The sequence below is a fragment of the Bos grunniens genome, chromosome 19 (genome assembly GCF_055505025.1).
Source record: "Bos grunniens cultivar Pamir isolate PY7600 chromosome 19, Bosgru_T2T1.0, whole genome shotgun sequence".
Taxonomy (NCBI): Eukaryota; Metazoa; Chordata; class Mammalia; order Artiodactyla; family Bovidae; genus Bos; species Bos grunniens.
The window spans coordinates 43,651,255-43,670,395 of record NC_141183.1 but is presented as its reverse complement, the minus strand read 5'-3'; the positions used below and the strand labels follow the sequence as shown (position 1 = coordinate 43,670,395).

The 19,141-nt window shown below is 52.5% G+C and overlaps 2 protein-coding genes across 5 annotated transcripts; one reads left to right on the top strand and one right to left on the bottom strand.

The window, feature by feature from the left end:
* TNFAIP1 (TNF alpha induced protein 1) lies at window positions 1-10,220 on the top strand. 3 transcript variants are annotated; one of them, XM_086360141.1, is made up of 9 exons: window positions 1-123; window positions 541-825; window positions 1,090-1,262; window positions 3,282-3,599; window positions 4,144-4,313; window positions 4,939-5,028; window positions 5,111-5,163; window positions 5,937-6,132; window positions 7,585-10,220. In XM_086360141.1, the coding sequence occupies exons 4-9, from the start codon at window positions 3,395-3,397 to the stop codon at window positions 7,819-7,821; spliced, it is 951 nt and encodes a 316-aa protein (XP_086216267.1). In that variant the 5' UTR covers window positions 1-123; window positions 541-825; window positions 1,090-1,262; window positions 3,282-3,394; the 3' UTR covers window positions 7,822-10,220. The 3 variants fall into 3 exon arrangements, with proteins under 3 accessions (XP_086216267.1, XP_086216268.1, XP_086216266.1); XM_086360142.1 differs by lacking the exon at window positions 1,090-1,262; XM_086360140.1 differs by lacking the exons at window positions 541-825; window positions 1,090-1,262.
* Window positions 10,221-11,222: 1,002 nt separating this feature from the next.
* POLDIP2 (DNA polymerase delta interacting protein 2) lies at window positions 11,223-19,068 on the bottom strand. Of its 2 annotated transcripts, XM_086360137.1 has the most exons (11): window positions 18,829-19,068; window positions 17,417-17,498; window positions 16,474-16,571; window positions 15,717-15,813; window positions 15,472-15,547; window positions 15,132-15,239; window positions 14,567-14,703; window positions 13,736-13,762; window positions 13,402-13,527; window positions 12,409-12,488; window positions 11,223-11,675 (listed from the first exon to the last, which is right to left on the bottom strand). In XM_086360137.1, the coding sequence occupies exons 1-11, from the start codon at window positions 18,987-18,989 to the stop codon at window positions 11,561-11,563; spliced, it is 1,107 nt and encodes a 368-aa protein (XP_086216263.1). In that variant the 5' UTR covers window positions 18,990-19,068; the 3' UTR covers window positions 11,223-11,560. The 2 variants fall into 2 exon arrangements, with proteins under 2 accessions (XP_086216263.1, XP_086216264.1); XM_086360138.1 differs by lacking the exon at window positions 13,736-13,762 and having other exon boundaries at window positions 13,402-13,555; window positions 14,563-14,703.
* Between the last annotated feature and the right edge of the window lie 73 nt (window positions 19,069-19,141).

Below are 19,141 nucleotides of genomic sequence, written 5' to 3'. Positions count from 1 at the left end.
GGAGTCCTCGGGTGGAGGATGTGAGTTTCGGCCCGGGATTGCTGGAGCTCTAGGGGCCACAGTTCGGGGGCGGCACAGTGTCGACTTGCAATCCGGCTGAGGGGAGAGGCGCCACCGGGAAGGGTGAGAGCCGAGCCGGTCCATGCCCTAGGGGAAGGGATGGTTGGGTCCTGGGCTGAGCAAACAGAGCCCCACGCGGTCTTGGGGAAAAGGCGTGGGACGGCGAAAGAGGGGTGGAGAGCTCAAATCCTCCCCTGGGAATGGGTGTCAGAACCGGTTTCTGTTTCTCAATAGTGAGAAGGGGTACGAGTTGGGAAAGACTCTACACTGTCATGGAGAGGTTGGGTCTGTTTTAATTTCCCCACGCCTTTTGGATGTAGCAGTAGGATTACACCTTGGATTTTCTGCTAGATCCGCCCTCTCTGACCAAGATCGGCTCCTCCCCTCGCCATCCCTGGTGTGACGAATTTCTGGGACCTTCTTTCCTTAGGACCCCATCTTCTAACACCGCCGTGATTGTTTGCCCGTTATTCCGCTTAGGTTCCCATTCGCTTTGCCTAGTGTGACACAGATAGGCCCGAGCACCCCCAAATACCCACACACAAAGTCCGGAAGGAAGAGCTTTCAGTGGAAACTTCATTTTCACTGGAATTACCTTCTGGGGCGTCACCTGCCACAGGATTCCTGGAACCTATTGGCCTGGGCAGAATCTGAGCAACTGAAATCTCAGCCGACGTCGTCCAGGGGCTCAAAGCAATTGCTTTGTTGGAAAAGAATAGATTAGTTTGGATTTGTCTTCCTTTGTTGGCAGCCGCCTAACCTTTGGTGAGCTCCTTTTCTTTGATCTTGGGGAAATTGGGGCTAGACACAAAATGCATAGAGAACTTGTTAAAACCTGTTAAGGGGTGGATTTATTCCTTCCGGGTGGGCAGAGTTTGGTAAAGTAATCTCATACCATTCAAGATTACTTACTGATTGGGCAGTCTGCTGGGGCGGGGCGCTCATCTCATCCATACTGTACAAACCACCAAAGGAGTTCAGCATTTCATACAGCACCTGTCCTGGCCCTTCCTTGGACATTCTTCCCAGGTTGGTCAGTCACTCAGTCATGTCCAACGCTTTGCAACCGCATGGGCTGTAGCCCCCCAGACTCCTCTGTCCATGGGATTTCCTGGGACAAGAATACTGGAGCAGGTTGCCATTTCCTTCTCCAGGGGATGATCCCGATCCAGGGATCAAACCTGCATTTCCTGTGTTTGCAGGTAGGTTCTTTACCACTGGCGCCACTGGGGACCTACTTAAATCTTTTCGGGAACAATTTCAGTCTAACAGATTGACGAATACTTACAAATGTGCATGGCATTGTGTTAAGCACTGCTTGGAGAGTGGAGTAGTAAGTGTGGGAAAACCAGTGCACTTCTTCTGGGTTACACTTAGAAGAGATAATGATGTAAACTTCAGCATGCTATGATGATGAAGTGAGGTCATTTCACTTTTTTTTCTGACTCCCATTACCAGCACTGTAGTCCAAGCCTTCCATCATCTCTTGCTTAGACTTCTGGTCTTCACACTTGCTCTCTTGCATTCAGAGTCCACTCTCTACACAGTAGTCAGGGTGATCTTAGGTCATATTGCTTCCCTGCTCTAAACCCTACAGTCGATCTTCATCGCAATTAATATAAAATCCACTCTTCAGTGTGATCCGTCCCTGCCTTCCCTGACTTCGCATCCAGCCGTCTTCCCCCTTCTTTCTTTGCACCAGCCACCTTGGCCTTATTTCTGCTTCTAAAGCTTGCGTCTGACCGAGGACCTCTGCACCTACGCTTCCATCTGTCTGGAGTGCTTTTAAGAGCTTAGCTGGAGTGTCACCTTCCCAAAGAGCCTTACCCTGGCTCCCCATCTACATGAGTCCGTCTTCCTAGTCACTCGCTTTACTAAGTACCTTTTTCGCTTCTTAAATTGCCTTCTTTTTTCATTTTCTTGTTGTATGTGTCTTCCCACTATGAGGTTAGCTTCACGGGACTGACTCTCTTGTTCTCATCTGTATCCCCAGCACCTGGCACAAAGCAGGGACACGATAAATACTCTTATTATTTTTATTCTTGTTAATGAACAAGAATATTCACGTTTCTTTGAATTCCTGAAGTCAAGGACAGTATCATTTCATCTCTTCCTCCTGCTTAACTTGGTAGGCACTCAATATTGTTTTATTGACAAATGAGTTAAATGAGCTGATGATATATATGCCTTGGGTAGTACCTGGAACAGAGTAAACAAGCAAAGAATGTTGGCTTTTTGTTTTCTCTTGGTGAATGAATTCTACCAATTCTTCATGTAGAACCTAGATCACAAAGGGTGGTCTGGCTTCGCCTTCCTCTGCTCTCCTTGCTTCTCTGTCCTGTAAACTCCTGTCAGTGTTTCAGTTTTCAAATCACTTAATTGTTCTTAGACTGATTATTTGGTTCTTTTTCCCCATTCGTGTTGGGCGGGAAGAAAGGAGGAGATAGGGCTGGGTCCCCTCTCAGGAAAAAAGAAGCAAAAATAGCCATCCTGTAGTTGTTCTAGCCTGAAAAATGGTGACAATTTCAGGAACTCAGGGCAGGGCTGATGCCAAAAAAAAGGAAGGTCAGGAAACCTCAGCGGGAACCAGGATAACCTCTGCCAGGAACACTGGCCAGCTCCCTCCAGCCTGGCTCAATCTGTGTTCTCCTGAAGTTGCTGTTACTTGCCTTCCTGAAGCCAGACTCTGGGTGGTGCTCAAAGGAAGCACTGGTGCAGGCTGCCCCGAGCCTGGAGTCATTAGAAAGGAAGTGCATCCTGTCCCTAGGACTCCTGGGAAACTCCTAGGCTGGCTGGATTCCCAGGTTTGGCTGGAAATCTTGGATCCTGGGAACCTCGAGAGGGAAACAACTGGAGTCTAACTGGTGGATCCCCAGGGTGAGGTCTTCTGCTCTGCCTAGTCTGTTCCTGGAGCTATCTCTAATTAGCTGCAAGAGTTTGCTTGACCTCTTTGTTACCCAGAGCTGGGAGGAGTCTCAGGGACACTGATGAGGTGACCAGCACTGGGTTCTGGGAAACTCTGCTCCCAGACCTGGTAACTGGTACCATGAAGAACAGCAGGAATGTCTTTTTTGTCGTTGCCTAAGGCTCAGCTTCTGTCAGGGAGTCTTGGGCTCAGAAGGAGAGAATGACTGGATGGTCAGTGTTTGTCTTCCTGTCCCCTCCCAGCTGCGGGCTCTCCTCCACTGACTCTTGTCTTCTCTCCCATGTCCTGCTCACAGCGCTGAGAGTATGAGGCTCTGGCCTCCACTGGCCACTCACTCGTGACCCTTCCACCACGGCGGAGCCTTCCAAGCCAACCTCCTGCCGTGTGGTGATCTACTTGCAGCGGGAGATGTCGGGGGATACCTGTCTGTGCCCAGCCTCGGGGGCCAAGCCCAAGCTCGGAGGCTTCAAGGGAGGAGGCCTGGGCAACAAATACGTCCAGCTCAATGTGGGCGGTTCCCTGTACTACACCACTGTGCGGGCACTAACCCGGCACGACACCATGCTCAAGGCCATGTTCAGTGGGCGCATGGAGGTGCTGACCGACAAAGAAGGTGAGGCGCGGGGGCCTGTTGGGCGGGGTTGGGGTGGGGGGTGGGAGGAGGAAGTGACTTCAGAGCATGGCCTAAGCCTGGCAGATCTGGAATCTAGATTCACTTTTCTTCTTCATGTAGTACAGGACTCCTTCACCTGGAGTTCTTATGCAGCTTCAGAATTCTCTGAAACTGTACATGGAATGTTGTGTGTGTACATATTTTTCAGGGAGAAGAGCTGTACTTTTTAAAAAGTTCACACAGGACTAGAGTCTCATAAGAACCATCACCAGAGTGCCTGAGCAGTGGGCAGAAAGCAGGCAGGGCTGGGTGGGAGTGTTGCCAGGAGGTGGGCCTGGAGGGGCTGTGTCTTCTTGGTTTCAGGGAGGGGGGGTGGAGAGCAGCCATGGACGTCAGAGCCGGAGGTTCCTCCTATTACCCTGTGCCATGGGCTCTGTGCTCCTTATCACCTGCCACCAGGCTCGTCAGGTGGTTTTTGCCTGCTGTCTGCCCTGAGGTACCTGGAGACAAACAGTAACCCTCAGGGGCCTGTCTGAATCCCTAGGCTGGATCCTCATAGACCGATGCGGAAAGCACTTTGGCACCATCCTGAATTACCTCCGAGATGACACGATCGTCCTCCCTCAAAACCGGCAAGAGATCAAGGAACTGATGGCTGAAGCGAAATATTACCTCATTCAGGGTCTGGTGAACATGTGCCAGTCTGCCCTGCAGGTGCGGAGGCAGAGGCAGGGCGGGCTGATGAGGTTGGGGTTGGCTCCCTCCTTCAGGGACGTAGGGTGCAGTTCCTGGAAGGCCACATGGCACATATGAAATGATTCCAAAACTAGTTAGACACACCGTGTTGCCCAGGCCAAGCAAGCTGGCAAAGTGAGTGAAAGTCGCGCAGTCGTGTCTTACTTTGCGACCCCATGGACTATACAGTCCATGGAATTCTCCAGGTCAGAATACTGGAGTGGGTAGCTTTTCCCTTCTCCAGGGGATCTTCCAACTCAAGGATCAAACCCAGGTCTCCCACATTGCAGGCGGATTCTTTACCAGCTGAGCCACAAGGGAAGCCCCAGCAAGCTGGCAGCCAGTCAGTTTATAAGGTGATGGACTCAGGCGGAGTGACAGGACCCTGCTTCTAGTTTATATGCCTAGGTATCTGGAGTTTAGGTTTCTGGAAATGGGGATCTGCTTGCCAGTTGGCAGTTTCTCCTGCCAGAGCCTCCTGTCTCTATCTGATGCCTCAACAAGCAGGGGGTAGCCATGGCAGAGGGGCTCTGACAGCTCCTGGGAAAAGCCTGGCAAACAGAAGATCTGGAAAAAAAAGGCTTGTTTGTTGTGTGTCACCCAGGACAAGAAGGACTCCTACCAGCCTGTGTGCAACATCCCCATCATCACCTCCCTGAAGGAAGAGGAGAGGCTCATCGAATCCTCCACCAAGGTACTAGGACCTCCAAAGGGTGGCCAGGGGCGGCAGGCTGGGGGTGCCAGGTCCCTGGCCCTCACGCTCTCTCCCCTCACAGCCCGTTGTGAAGCTGCTGTACAACAGGAGCAACAACAAGTATTCCTACACCAGGTAGGGGGCACCCTGGCGAGGGTGGGGGATGGTGCCCAGGCAAGGGCTGAGTGGACAAACTGGGCAGCAGACTCAAGGGAAGCCACCTGCATGCCTGGCACAGTTGGCATGAGTCTGGGTCTCGGGAGAACAGAGCAGAAGGGGAATCAGAGCCAAGGCATCTGGAACTCAATGCGGGGCCCTGGCCGGGATGGAGACAAGACTGAACATGAACGTGTAACTCAACATGCGTCACGTCAGGCAGTGGGCCAGGGGTTTTCCCCGCATTCTCTTACAGGGGTGGGAGGCCAGGCGGCTGGAACTCCTCTTGAGGCAGCCTTTGTTCTTTGCATCCGGGCCAGTGGCCTCTTCGTCCTGCAGTGTCCTCTCAACAGGCCATAGCTAGGTACAGCTGAGGCTGCAGGCCCTCAGTGATTCCCCGGGGCAGACATATTGCCAGGGTCACCCCTGCAGCAAGGGAAGGAAGCTGACTGCCGTCTTAACAGGAAGACCTGTTGAGATGGCAGTCAGCCTCCTTCTTTTTGGGCCTGCTGAGAGGAGGCCCTCCCTCAGCTCTCTCTGTTGTAACTTAAGTCCAATTCACCTCCTTCCCCTCAGAGGCCCCCAGATTCACAGGGGACCCCGTGACCCTTTTTCACCGTCCCTCTGGCGTCCTGACTTTCCCTCATTTTGTGAGCACGACAGGGGAGGGGAGGGCTGGGGAGGGCCCAGCCTGCACCACCCTTGTGCTGGGCCCTCACTCCCAGGCCGGTGGGCTCTCACCGGTTTTTCAGCAACTCCGATGACCACCTGCTGAAAAACATCGAGCTGTTCGACAAGCTCTCCCTGCGCTTCAACGGTCGCGTGCTCTTCATCAAGGACGTCATCGGTGATGAGATCTGCTGCTGGTCCTTCTACGGGCAGGGTCGGAAGCTGGCAGAGGTGTGCTGCACCTCCATTGTGTACGCCACCGAGAAGAAGCAGACCAAGGTACAGGGCTTCTGCCTGCCTGTGTGCGGCTGCACCTTTCACCACCGGGCGCACATCCTGCTGTTTCCCATACTCACCGCAGCGGTATTGCTCAAGGACAAAAGCCAATGCAGGGAGTTCAGGGAATGCACAGAACTCTGCTCTGGTCAGCTGAGAGGCAGGGCTGTTGACCAGCGGGGGTAATTGGAGTTGGCCCAATTCAGATCTGAATCCTGGTCCCAAAGTCAGTTTTCTGATTTTGGATAAGACATTTAGACCATCTGGGCCTCAGTTTCCTCATTTGAAGATCTGAGAATGGAAGTATGAATTTAACAGAACTGTTATGAAAATGAGACAGTTCTGAGGAGAAGCAGTGCAGGGCAGGAGAAATAGCTGTTCAGTCCTCCAGCCCTTGCTGGTTGGGCGTTCCTGGTCAGTCAGCTTGTCTCTGCAGTGACAACATACTGCCAGGCACGAGTAAGGGATTTGATAGGAGATGACAAATTCAATTTTTATAATCTGTAAAACGGAGACTAGGGCTGTTAGAAATTTAATTCTATATATATACCCACATATATATATTCTATATATATACACATATATTCTATGTATATACACATATATTATATATATATATATATATATATATATATATATATAAATATATATATAAAGGATCTTGGGGCTTCCCAGATGGCGCCAGTGGCAATGCAGGAGACACAAGAGATGCAAGTCCGATCCCTGGGTTGGGAAGATCCCCTAGAGGAGGAAATGGCAACCCACTCCAATATTCTTGCCTAGAGAATCCCATGGACACAGGAGCCTGGTGGGGTGTGTCCACGGGGTCGCAAAGAGTCGGACATGACTGAGCGCACATGCACAACAAACCCAGCTAACTCTCCCCAGGCTGCCAGCAGATGGTGCCTCCCCAGAGAACAGCTGCCCCAGTGTGTTCAGGAGACGACAGACTGCCAGGGTGGAAGGGCGGCTTGTCTCGGGGGAGAGCTGTGTGCATGTGAAGGGCTCAAAGCAAGAAGGCTTTTTTGTTTTGTGTGTGCCCGGCTCTCTGCTCAACACTTTACAATCTTCATATAACATTCACAACAGTCTCTTAGGTCAGTGTTAACATTTGGAAACTCAGGCACCACAAAGTTAAGCCTGAGACCCCACAGCTAGTAAGTGGGGGAGCTGTTTGTACCTAGGCCTGACCACAGAGCCAAGGCCCTGACCTCTCCACATACTAGTCCACTGGTCTGGGATTGGGTGGGGCAGGGTACTAGTCTTCTGCATCTTTATGTCCATAGAATACATCTCCTCATGCCTCCTTCAGAGGACACCTCCACCCGCCCTCGCAAGACAGAAAGTCATGTCTCTTGAGAGACTTCTGGAGGCCTCATGGAGTTAGCAGGGCCAACGGCCCTGACATGCTGTGCCCTCTTTGGGATGAAACCTCATGCTGTTCTCTCGTCCCAGGTGGAATTCCCAGAGGCCCGAATCTATGAGGAGACACTCAACGTCTTACTCTATGAGACCCCCCGAGTCCCTGACAACTCCCTCTTGGAGGCCACAAGCCGGAACCGCAGCCAGGCTTCCCCCAGTGAAGATGAGGAAACCTTGGAACTGCGGGACCGTGTCCGCCGCATCCACGTCAAGCGCTACAGCACTTACGATGACCGGCAGCTCGGCCACCAGTCCTCCCATCGTGATTAATGAGACCCTCCTGGAGTCAGGGCACGGGACGCCCCATTGCCCCTCTTGTGGAGCCCCGCCCCCTCGGCCACCCCACTCTACTGCTGGCTGGGTCTCTGCCCCAGCACCCAGAGGCACAACAGGACCTGCCCAGGAGGTCAGAGGGCCTGAGCAGCGGAGGGCTCGAATTTCTCTGCCTGGCTCCCTCAGCACTTCAGGAGGACTGGCCCCTTTGCTCAGCCTCTCCCTTTCTGGCCCTGGGCTGAATGGACTGACCTGTCCACCTCCCATTGGGAGCATTCCCCTCCTCCCTTGGCTGAGCACACCTTTGCTCTGCTGAAGGCTACTTTAGGCCTCAGGGGAGGCCCACGGGGAACGGGTCTCTCTCTGAGGAAGGTGGCTTCTGGTGCTGTGGAGGCCCAGTTTCTTACAGGAGGTGGGGCTCCTTTTTTCCTAAGCACAGGCTTGATGAGTTACGTTTTTAACAAATAATCTAGGAAATGACTAGTTTTTAGTTTTAGTTGAATAATGAGGGGACTGGGTATTTCTGCTACCCCTCCAGGGTTCCAAGATCCGTGGTAAAGCAGAACCCTTGGCCCTTTTGCTACCTTTGGGATCTGTTTCTTTAAGCACTTTGTACTTTTATTCAGGAGATTTGTAATCTGCCCTGACCCACGTCATCTTCTGATCGAATCCCCTTTTCCCTGTAGAGTCAATCTGAGGGAGGGGAAAGAAGCAATAAAAAAACTGACCAGCTCTAGCTTTGCCACAGTGGCCAAGCAGCCAACCCAAAGAGCACTGATGGGGTGAGTTTGTGTAAGTTAGGACCTGTGGTCCTAATAACACCCCTAGAAGAAAGGATCGTTTACCCCCACATCTTCAGAGTCACATATGCACTGACTTTTAGGGTCTTACATGACTTCTCTTTGATTCTCTCGCCCTTGGCTCTGAAGCAAGCTGTCCTCACTTACTGTAAGCTCAGAGGGCCGTTGTGGTGGCAGGGGGCAGGAGCTGCAGCAGGCAGGCTGGAGCCCATGGGCCCCACACCCACCTGCCCATCATCCGAGGACAGCAAACACAGAGCCCTGCATTCCCGGGGGCCCCACTGAGGTGGTTATGCTTGGCCATCCATCCCCCCGCCCCCATCCATGTTGTTGGTTTTGGGGATGGTGGTTCTGCCCAGTGGTGAGTCCCTGAACACAGGAGAATGTGTGTAGCCTAAAAGCCTTGAAAAGGTTCTTCATTTCTTTCTTGTTGGGTAAATTTGGCTCTAGAGATGCCGCACCCTTGGGTAAGGGTGAAAGTTCCAAGCTCCTCTTCAGGGCTTCGGTTTTCATTCCCTTCTGTTTGGCTTGGCCCGCGGGCAGCTGCTTATCTGAATTCTTTTCTAAAGGAATGCCACCAGGAAGGAGCTGTTCAGCCAACCTAACAAACCAGCACTGCACTCAGCAGTACCCACTCAGTCAGGAAAGGACATAGCTGATCAAGTTCATGTCTCTTGACTACTCTGACCATAGCCAAGTGGCTGCTTACAGTTGAGCCTATGGGCAAATGCCAGGCCAGGATTAGTAGACACGAAGACCTGTGCTAGGGCAGGAGAAAGGTGACTCTAATCAGGCGTTTTACGCTAGTCGTACTCTTGAACGTATAGACTTTCAGGTGAGGCACCTTGATGGTCAGCTATGAACGGTTCTTCAAGCCTTCACTGGAGTAATAAGATGAAGACAAATCCATTTCTTTGGCCAGATTCCAACTCTGGGTTTCCCACAGTGACTGGAATGCTTCTGCTTGAGGCCACCAGTCTGTTTCCTCAGCTGCCTTCCCAAAGCCCGTTAATACTCAAAGTCCCAGCTCCCCACTGAGGTATTTTAATGCTTGTCCCTTAACCTCCCCAGTCCCTGGGCCTCTCTTCACTGCTGGGACTTTGAGATCCTCAGCTGTCTCAGTGGTGAGCAGTCTTTTCTTCCTGAGACAGCACAACAGTCTGGGACTCTGGGCACTTATCTCTTCCAGTTAAAAATCTCTCTTTGGTTTTAAAATACTAACATTGAACTCACTGAAGTAATCTTAGCTTTTAAAGTCAGACTGTGTTGTAAGGGTTTGGGGAATTTTGAGTTTCCCAGCCCCATTCAGAAAATGCTCTTGGCTGTGTAAATTTTTCAATTCTGAGCAGCCCTGGGGAATGTACACAAAAAGTGTGGATCAAGGTTAAACCTTGTCAGTTTCTAAGAAAACTGGAAGCCTGCTGTTAACCACACGGGCCAGCATTAGGTTCTGATCTATTACCTGACCAGGGTCTGCTGAAGGATGGCACAGGTCCTGGCATGAAAGAACTTCTTTATCATGTAACTACAATTCCCTGTTGCTCGGCATAGGTGATGGAAACAAACACTAATTTCTAATAAACCTGTGTTACACTGCGGTGCCTCAGAGCCGTGCTTACAGGGAGTAGAGCTTGGTCACTCACTGCTGTGTGGCCATAATTCATGTATTTCTGTTTACCACCTGACCTTACACTCTCACTGGGGCCTATGCCCCATTGCACTCAGTTGCCCTGCAACCCAGGCTCCCCCTGGTGGAGGATTAGTGAAAATTGGTCAGTCATGTCTGACTTTTTACGACCCCACAGACTATACAGTCCATGGAATTCTCCAGGCCAGAATACTGGAGTGGGTAGCCTTTCCCTTCTACAGGGGATCTTCCCAACCCAGGGATCGAACCCAGGTCTCCCATATAGCAGGTGGATTCTTTACCAGCTGAGCCACCAGGGAGGCCCAAGAATACTGGAGTGGGTAGCCTATCCCTTCTCCAGCAGATCTTCCCGACCCAGGAATCGTACCGGGGTCTCCTGCATTGCAGGCGGATTCTTTGCCAGCTGAGCTAAGGTGGAGGATTAAAGACAACACTATAAAGGGCTGGAACTGAAATTTAATATTAAGAAAATGGTAGTCAGGGAGCAAGCAAGAATCCTAAGAATCAGGGCAAAAATGCAGCACATTTTTATCTCTGGCTCTTGGAGATCTTCAAGAAGCTCAGAAAGTAGCTTGGCTTAGTCACTGTCCATACCTAACGCTCCCTGGCTGAGTTTCTGCATTTCTGAACTGGAGGCCTGACAGACTCGTGCCCGTGGCTGGCAGGCCCACTGCTCAGGAAACCCAACAGGCTTGCCTTACTCCTTTGACCTTGCTGCCGCCCTCCAGCTCTGCACTTGGCAGAGGGTAAAGAAAACAGAGTCCAGCCCATCCCCCACTTCACTGGCTGAGTGACCTGGGAGACATCAGGCAAACCCCTGCCCCACGATGGAGACAGACACCCTAGCTGAAGGGGCAGCTTCCTGAAGGGCAGTTAAGGACAGTAACCAAGGGCCCCCGCCAGGTCAGAAAGGGAGCCTGAGACGTCGGGGGGCAGAAACGGCGAGGGTGGCCAAGCGCGCACTGGTTTATTGCCCAAACCTCGCATTCTAACAACTGTGTGACAGGCTAGGGAACCCCCACACCTATGGCCGCTGAACACAGTTCCTGATGGAAAGGTTTACTGGAACACAGCGTAGGCAGGGCATACGGGGAAGGCCAGCCTTGGAGGAGGCCCACGTGGGTCTTCTGGAGAAGTCATACTCCACCCGCCAAAGTAAGAACGCCGAAGTCAAATGGCACAAACGATTAAGAGACCCACTGTGGCCGTGACAGAGTTCTGCAGCAACTCTCATGGGATGTGGGCTGTTGTTCGGGGCGAAGCCTGGGTGCTCAGGGCCTCTGCTGGCCTACCAATGAAGGCCTGAGGGCGGTGTCTTCTCATCTTTATTGCTTTCCAGGGAGAAGGGAGGGATCCGGACGTCAAAGTGGGAACCATCAGGCCTCTCGAAGCGGAAAGTGCCCCTGGGAGTCAGAGAGAAACTGGTTTAGAGGTCTGGAGAGCCCTGTGCCCTCAGCACCACAACTGAGGCAGAATAATGCAGGCCTGGGCTCTTCTGCCTGGCTCATGCCAGGATAACACTGGTCCAGGGACCCAAGAGCCCATCCTGGCCCTTCATGAAAAGAAGAAATGAAGTTGTCCTGAATTCAGCCCTTCGATGCACCCTGGATAAGCCACCCAACTATGCTTTCAGGATACAGAATTAAACACCAAGGGAAAAAACCAACTCATTGGCAGCTCTGTAGCAAAAAGTCACCAGACCGCTTTGACCTAAGTCCTCATCCCACAGGGGCCTCCCCAGATGGCACAGTGGTAAAGAATCCACCTGCCAATGCAGGAGATGCAACAGACACAGTTCAATCCCTGACTAAGGAAAATCCCCTGGAGAAAGAAATCTCCAGTATTCTTGCCCGGAAAACTCCATGGACAGAGGAGCCTGTCGGGCTATAGTCCATGGAATTGCAATTAGACATGACTGAGCAACTGAGCGCACACACACACACACACACACAAATTCCACAAAATCACGGAGAACTGGCAAAGTCATAAATCAGGCAAGACTCACACAACAATGAATGGCAGATACAGCTCCACCTCAGGACTTCACTGGGTCCAGAGTGAACTGCACGCTATGAGCTCTCACTTTCTGACCTGCAGTGTCGTGGACCTAAGCTGCCCCCACACCCACTTACTCACCACATGTGCCCACTGGAGGCCTGCAGGGAGACGTGGCTGCTGTACTGGAAGGCGGGCTGCTCCTTGGATAACACTGGTTCCTGTGAGGGTTCAGGCAAAATAGGTCAGACCAGACAAGCTCCCTGTACCCCAGGGCCACATGCTGACCATCACCGAGTCAGGACCAGATGCCCTCTCATGCCTCCCACCATAACGGCCGGCCAGCACCTCCTCTCACAGCACCGCCATTGACCTGGGCCTTTTACTCTGGCCCTGAGAAAGATAATCTCAGACTAAACATCTGAGGTTTCCAGACAAAGATGACAAGCCCAAGATCTCTGCAAATACCCCTTTCAGCGTCTATTCACTAAGTGCCTTATGATCAGCAAACATCTGCTAACTTAAGTCCTGGTCATCATAAGGTAATAGATGTTATCCTAAAAAACTGAGATTCTGGTTAAATAACCTGGCCAAAGTTATGCAGCAAGTAAACAACACAGTGGGCGTCTGAAAAGAGATGAGCTCCAAAGCCCTGTTCTTTCTATCCCACGCTGCCTCCCCAAGTCCCTGCTAATGTGTATAACTGCTTACTGAATGCAGCCCCTTCTCTTGACTATTTCTCAGGAGAGTGGGTGGGGTAGCGCAGGAATTGCAAAGTCAGATCTCTTCAAGGGCCAGCAGAGGATGTATGTGTGTAAAGAGGCAGAGGAAGGACAACTGGGAGTGCTGGAGGGTGTGTACCACACCCAAAGGCTTCCCAATTCAGATTTTTAAAAAGGGTGGCCACCAACGTCACTTACTTGGCTCCAAATCCAGGACCTGCTGCTACGAGTTATAAGGACCATGGGCCAGTTAAATAACAGTCCCTCACAGTGAGGTTTCTCACTCTGAACAGTCCTGTGCTTTCACACACTGACCCCCTGCCCCTAACCACAGAGGAGGAGACCATGCACTAAGCTCCCAGGCCTGCTGGGTGCGACCAGAAACCAAGACTGTTAGCCCAAAGATGCTCACCCTGCCCACCACCCCTCGGCCTCGCACTGTCTCCAAGGTGCCGGACAGACTGAATATCCTCCAGTGTCGCTCCCGGAGCTGAACCACGTCACTGTCGAGGTTCTCCAGGCGGATGCAGTAGCGCCACTGTGGGAGCAGGGGAGAGACTTCACGTCTGAGAAGGAACAGAACCTGGGCTAGCCCCCTGGCAATTCTACGAGAGAAAAGGGCAACGAAGGCCAACACCTGCCCTGCACGGGTCTCATCTCCCGCCCCGGAGGTGAAGCCCCCACCTCCCACCTGCCCCCACAGGCACGCCTCCTGGGCGCCCCTCCTCCCGAGATTAGACACTCACCCAGTAGACGTGGGAATTCTGGGCTTCCTGGGGAAAACAAAACACAAAGAATTTCAGTCCCCGAGGGCAGAAAACATCTATTCCAACCAACATCACTCCAGTGGAGCAGATGTATTCCAGGACGGATGCAAAGACAGAAGAAAGCCATAAGTATCTTGATGACGTGCTAACTATGGCCAACATGCCCAGAGGGAGGCAGACTCCCTGGGCCCTTCCCTGGCCTCCTTCCTCTTCATCCTATCAAGATCACAGAGCTGGATGAGAACAGAAGAGAGGGCCCTTCCCTCTCACCACTCTCCCCATCAGCCTCCACCCCTTTGCCCACCACTGCTGCCCAGGCTGCTGTCTTCCTCCTCTGCCTTCCCACATCTCAGCAGGATTACAAGACTTAGAAAGATGTAGGCTGGCCTCCCCCACTACCGTGAGCTCCTGGAAGGCAGGTACAGTGTTTCATTTTTGTCACCCTAAGACCCAGGTTACGGCCAAGCAAGAAACAGCTCAATAAATGTATAAAACGTGGGAAGAGGAGCCTACAGTGATTTAAACAAGTATGTGTATGTTCTTCATAATCATGGCTCCCTTTGAGCCAGAAGAGAAGAGAGAGTCAACCTGGAGGCCTCCTTCCTGGGATCTGAGTGTTTCCTTGCTCTAGGTCTTGATGTCAGCTCTTGCCAAGAGGGTGCTTGACCCCAGCCAATACATGCAGCACTGGAAACCAGAACCTCAGGCACATGGTTTAAATGTGGGACCCACACCAGCAGTCACACTGGGGACCCCACACAGAACCCGGGGGCCCGGCCCTGAGGGAAGGTACCAAGGCTCGGCACCTACCCTCATGCCCATGTAGAAGGGGATGACGGTGACACGGATATTCTCAGTTGTTTCCCGGTGGACATCAGAGAGCTCCAGCCAGGGGTGATTCTTCTCCTGCCAGGCCCGTAGTGTCTCCCGAGCCACAAAAGGGGGTGCTGGGGCAAGAAATGACTGGTTAGACCAGGCCAGTGGCCAACTGCTTCTCTTATAAAATCCTTCCCAGTGATGGCCAAGGTATAGAAGACACATGAGCAAAAGCAGCACAGGCTGGAAGGCGGCACAGGGATGCCTACCAAGAATAAGCCCCAAGGAGGAATATGACGTCAGGGGAAGAGAAGTGGCCTGGGAGTTAGGGGCCCTGGCTCTCAGATCTCACTCTGCCACTACCTAGCAACCTTGAGTCGCTCTCATCATCCCTGAGCCTGTTTCCCTATCTGTGAGGAGGAGATAAAGGCCATCTACCCAACAGGTCTAAAGGGAGGTTAAATCAAGTTGTAGAAACAGAGCTTTGAAACTGCTTCTGTGACACTGTTTTTGAAGAAAGGGCCCTCCCATTACAGTTTCCCTTTATGAAAGAGGGTACCTTTCGTCTGGTCATACAGGAGAAATCTTTCAAAGAGCTCATGCTGGATAGGAACCTGATCAGTGGAGGTGTAGGGGAGGATGTCTTCGTGGCTGACATAATCCAGGCCTGGCAGAGAGACAAAGACAGAAAACTCACAGAGGAACGGGGAAGAGTGGGGCTGAAAAGAAACTCAATTTTGGGGCCTTGTCCCAGGGTGGGACGAAGCTGGCATCAAGGCTCTCAGCATCTACACGCCCTCCAAAGCAGATTTAAGGACAGCAGAAAGGCACTGGAATTCTCTTCCTGAGACACACCAGACCCCTCACCGATGGGCACCACTCAGATGCTCATAACTCACCTGGAATGGCATAGAGGGCCCGGCTGTCGTCGTGATTAGCCAAGAAAGTCACAGCTTCTGTCTGAGATCTCTGAGACTAAGGCAAGAAGCAAGTCATAGGTTTTCTTGGTCACTATCCAGTCCTGAGGACTTGGGGCCCAGTGCAGTATGGAACTGTTGGATCCCTCTCCTTCTCTTGGTCCCCATCAGGGTCCAGGCCTTCCCCATGGAAAGGAACCCCAGGCGCAGCCACCTTGCTTACTTACTATATGTGGACAGTCTCGGGCATCAATCAGCACCTGATAGTAAGTGTGAGTTTTGCCTTTCACCTCCTTCGAGCCGTGGCCGGCAGGGTTCTCTGCTCTACGGGGCAGGAGGAAAAGCCCAAGATCAACCTGAGAAACGGAAGCGGGGCCTGCCCCAGCTCCCTGCCACCCCTCACCTAAACAGACCAGTGCCTGAACCGAAGGGGCTTAGCAGAAGCTGAGCCGATGCTCAGCACGCCCTGGCCAACGCTCCCCAGGCAGGAGCAAGCAATAGGGTGTGGTGAAGAGTCATCGTTTATCTTCCTCTCTGGATGCCTCTTTAAAAAAGGGGCCAAGCTGAGAAAATCAAACTGCTGCTTCAGTCCCTGGAGCCCAGAGCACCCCACTCTTCTCACATCCCAGGGGCTCTCTGCGATCACTTAATGGAGCCTTTCTTTTTTTAATGTACTCTAGGAGAAAGATTCTAACTGAACATCAAGAAATCAAGAAGCCTAGTTCCCCAAATGCCCTCTGGGGTACTTATAATGCAAACTAAGAATGCCTGGGGTGAGCATCCTGGGGAGGTCTGAAGGGACCCTTTGGCTTAAGACTCAGCACTTTTGTCTCCATGGGCATCAGTGTCAAGGGAGTGTTTGGGGACTGTTCCTAAGGCCCAGAAGGAGGCTGTCTTGACCGCTGGGACTCCAATTACGTATGTCTGCCATGGGTTGGGCCTCCTCCAGAGGATACTGCGAGGCATAGTGAGAGGGAAACTTACTTTTCTGGGGCTGCAGACGCCACATCCCGGTCATAGAGTCTGGCCTGCCAGGGAAACAGGACGACACCTCGGTAGCCAAAAACACTGTGAAGGAAAAGCTGGGAGAAAAGAAAGGTTCAGTGAGTCTGCAGCCGAGCAGGTACATCCAGGTGGGGCCCAGACCACTAAGTGGCACGGGTGGTGGCAACTCCAGCACAAGGTCTTGCTGTTCTTTCCCTTGGACTCTGAGATCCACCCAGACCAACTGTGGCGCACGCTTACTGTCCCTTCACCTGGCTGACTTCTACTCAGCCGTCAGGCCATAGCCGAGGCCTCGAGGAAGCCTTCCCTTCCCTCCCTTCCACTTAGCCGGTGTACAGCCGTGAACCATGTGCATGCTGTAATTCTTTTCTTAGACTGTCAACTCCATGAAGGAACTGCTTTCTGATTTTATACCAATGCATAAAGCCCATTCTATTGGAGGCATACAGGGGGAAAAAGCTGAATAAACAAAAAGTTCTCCTTATCTACAAGGGGTCTAAATCTATCTCAGTAGATCTGGCATAAAACTGACTCAGAAAAAGAGCCTCACACCCAGAGCTTAATTCACTGCACTCAATTCAACTAGAACAAAGCATCAAAAAGCAGGCCCTCCACTGGCTTCCCACCAACCACTATGTTAGATGACTCTTTAGCAATAGGACTTTCTCCTCAATATAGTTCAAACCATCTCTGTCTACACTAACTTGGAAACAAAACCCGATGACACATGAAGTGCATTCAAATCCAGGAAAACAGGGACAAAAAAACATGTTAAAACAACAACAACAACAAAACTTTTGATTCTGGTCTGGCACCAAACACCAAGGCAGAAAATCATAATGTTCAGGCCTGTGACCAAATTTCACCCTTTCAGAAGCAGAGCACACCCTGAAAACCAAAGATGATGCCGCCCAGCACTCACCTGTCCAGTCTCGTATTTTCCATTCTGTTTTGGCACCTCGAACACACCAACTGTCTCCAAAACTTTGCCCTCTGGTCGGTTTCTGATTAGGAAGGAAAAGGAACAAGCAACTGAAAAGCTAAGAAGTGAAGGGTACTAATCCATCAGAAAAAGCTGCTAGGATACTGGGGGGGCCGGGGCCATGACAGCGGAGAAGGGTCGCGGCAGTGGGGCCAGCTGAAGCAGGGAAGGGTCCTGCCAAGCTACCCCTCCACAGAGATTCTGCTGCTCCTCCTCTGAGGACCAGCTGCAGATGCCCGCTTGGTTTCCATGAGATCTGACAGCTCCCAGATCACTTCTCTCTTGATCTTAGCATTCCTCGTATCACGCCCTCAGACCCTGCTTCATCGTATCCCTTGCCTCCATTTCTTCCCTGACCCATCCTCCTGACCTCCCACAGCAGTGACTGCCTTTCCCACCTTGCATTTCAGTTATTTGTGTCACTGTCTTATCTCCATTAGAGACTGTAAGTTCCCCGGGAGCAATGCTTGTGTCTGATTAGCCTGTGCTCCCTCTCAGAGCCTAGCGTGTAAGGGGTGCTCAAAAGAAAACTTCTTTTGTGTCATCATGCCATGTTCATTTCCACCTCTAAACTGCAGTCCTCATCCTGGCATTGCACCAATGTTATTCTATCTAGTTTTTGTTCAGATTTACATCAATTTTCAGAGGAGTCTTAAATTGCAAATAGCTATCATCTCTCCCCCATGTCCGTGTCTCATCTCAGCCACTAAAAGGTCAGCTGTCACAGTGACTTCTGGACCCGACTGCTTTTTCTGGGGGCCCTTCAAAGCACCGCTTTCTTACTGTTGTGGAGAGGTGAACTCCATGTCTCCTTCCACTTGGTTCACCTGCCCCAATTTGATCTCTCTGGTCTCATCCCTAGGCACATTGTTCACACCATCCCTGTGGCTTCAAACCCCCTTCCTCAAGTCACATAAAGAGAGTATGTGCCCTCAAGGTCACACTGAAGCCTGGGACCCACGCAGGGCGCAGACTCGGGTCCTGTTTCCCATTTCCAGCATCTTTCTGAGAGAGGCCTTGACCCGCAGTCATGGGCTGAGGGTTCAAATCAAAAGCCCTAGCACTTAATTGAAGGACTTCCCACTAACAGTGGCGCTCGGATGCCCGCATTCGAGGAAGCAGGCTTTGCTCCGAGAGGGTTATTAGTTCCCCCTCGGAGCCAGTCCGGCACAATCCAGGACTCTGGGCCGCGCTCCCTTCCTCGCTCCTGGCACGCGTCCCAGGCAGCGCAGGTCGGCTCTCGGCCGGAACTCTCCCCTGGGTCGAACTCCTATCACCCTCTGCCGCTGGGCCCTCTGGCCGGGGACACGCTCCCTAGGCTCCGGGCCCGACCCCCGCGCTCCGTCCCTCACCGGGACGAGAGGTGCCTCCGCGTCGTCGTGGTCGCCACGGGTGGGAAGGCCCCAACTTCACCCGCCGCACAGAGCGGCCTCGGCCCCCGGGTCCCAGTCAGCGACCGGGACCACCAACGACTGCCCACGGTCAGGGCCCGCCGGGCCACACAGCCCGCCATGTCTCGCCCGAGCTCCCGCTGGGCTGCTGACACACCACCCGACCCGCGGCCGGGCGGCGTTCCGCCCCCGCCCCACACTGCCCCGCGCCGTTGCCCCGCCCCTTTGGCTCTCTGCCCCGCCCCGCGAGCTTCGCGCTTCTTCCGGCGCAGGC

Coding starts and splice junctions, on each gene's coding strand:
- POLDIP2 (XM_086360138.1), bottom strand. CDS start 18,989: ATGGCGGGCTGTGTGGCCCGGCGGGCCCTGACCGTGGGCAGTCGTTGG. Junction 17,499..18,828: donor CGGAGGCACCTCTCGTCCCG/GTGAGGGACGGA, acceptor CTTCCTAATCAG/AAACCGACCAGAGGGCAAAG. Junction 16,572..17,416: donor GAAAATACGAGACTGGACAG/GTGAGTGCTGGG, acceptor CTTTTCTCCCAG/CTTTTCCTTCACAGTGTTTT.
- TNFAIP1 (XM_086360140.1), top strand. CDS start 3,395: ATGTCGGGGGATACCTGTCTGTGCCCAGCCTCGGGGGCCAAGCCCAAG. Junction 5,029..5,110: donor TCATCGAATCCTCCACCAAG/GTACTAGGACCT, acceptor CTCCCCTCACAG/CCCGTTGTGAAGCTGCTGTA. Junction 6,133..7,584: donor CCGAGAAGAAGCAGACCAAG/GTACAGGGCTTC, acceptor CTCTCGTCCCAG/GTGGAATTCCCAGAGGCCCG.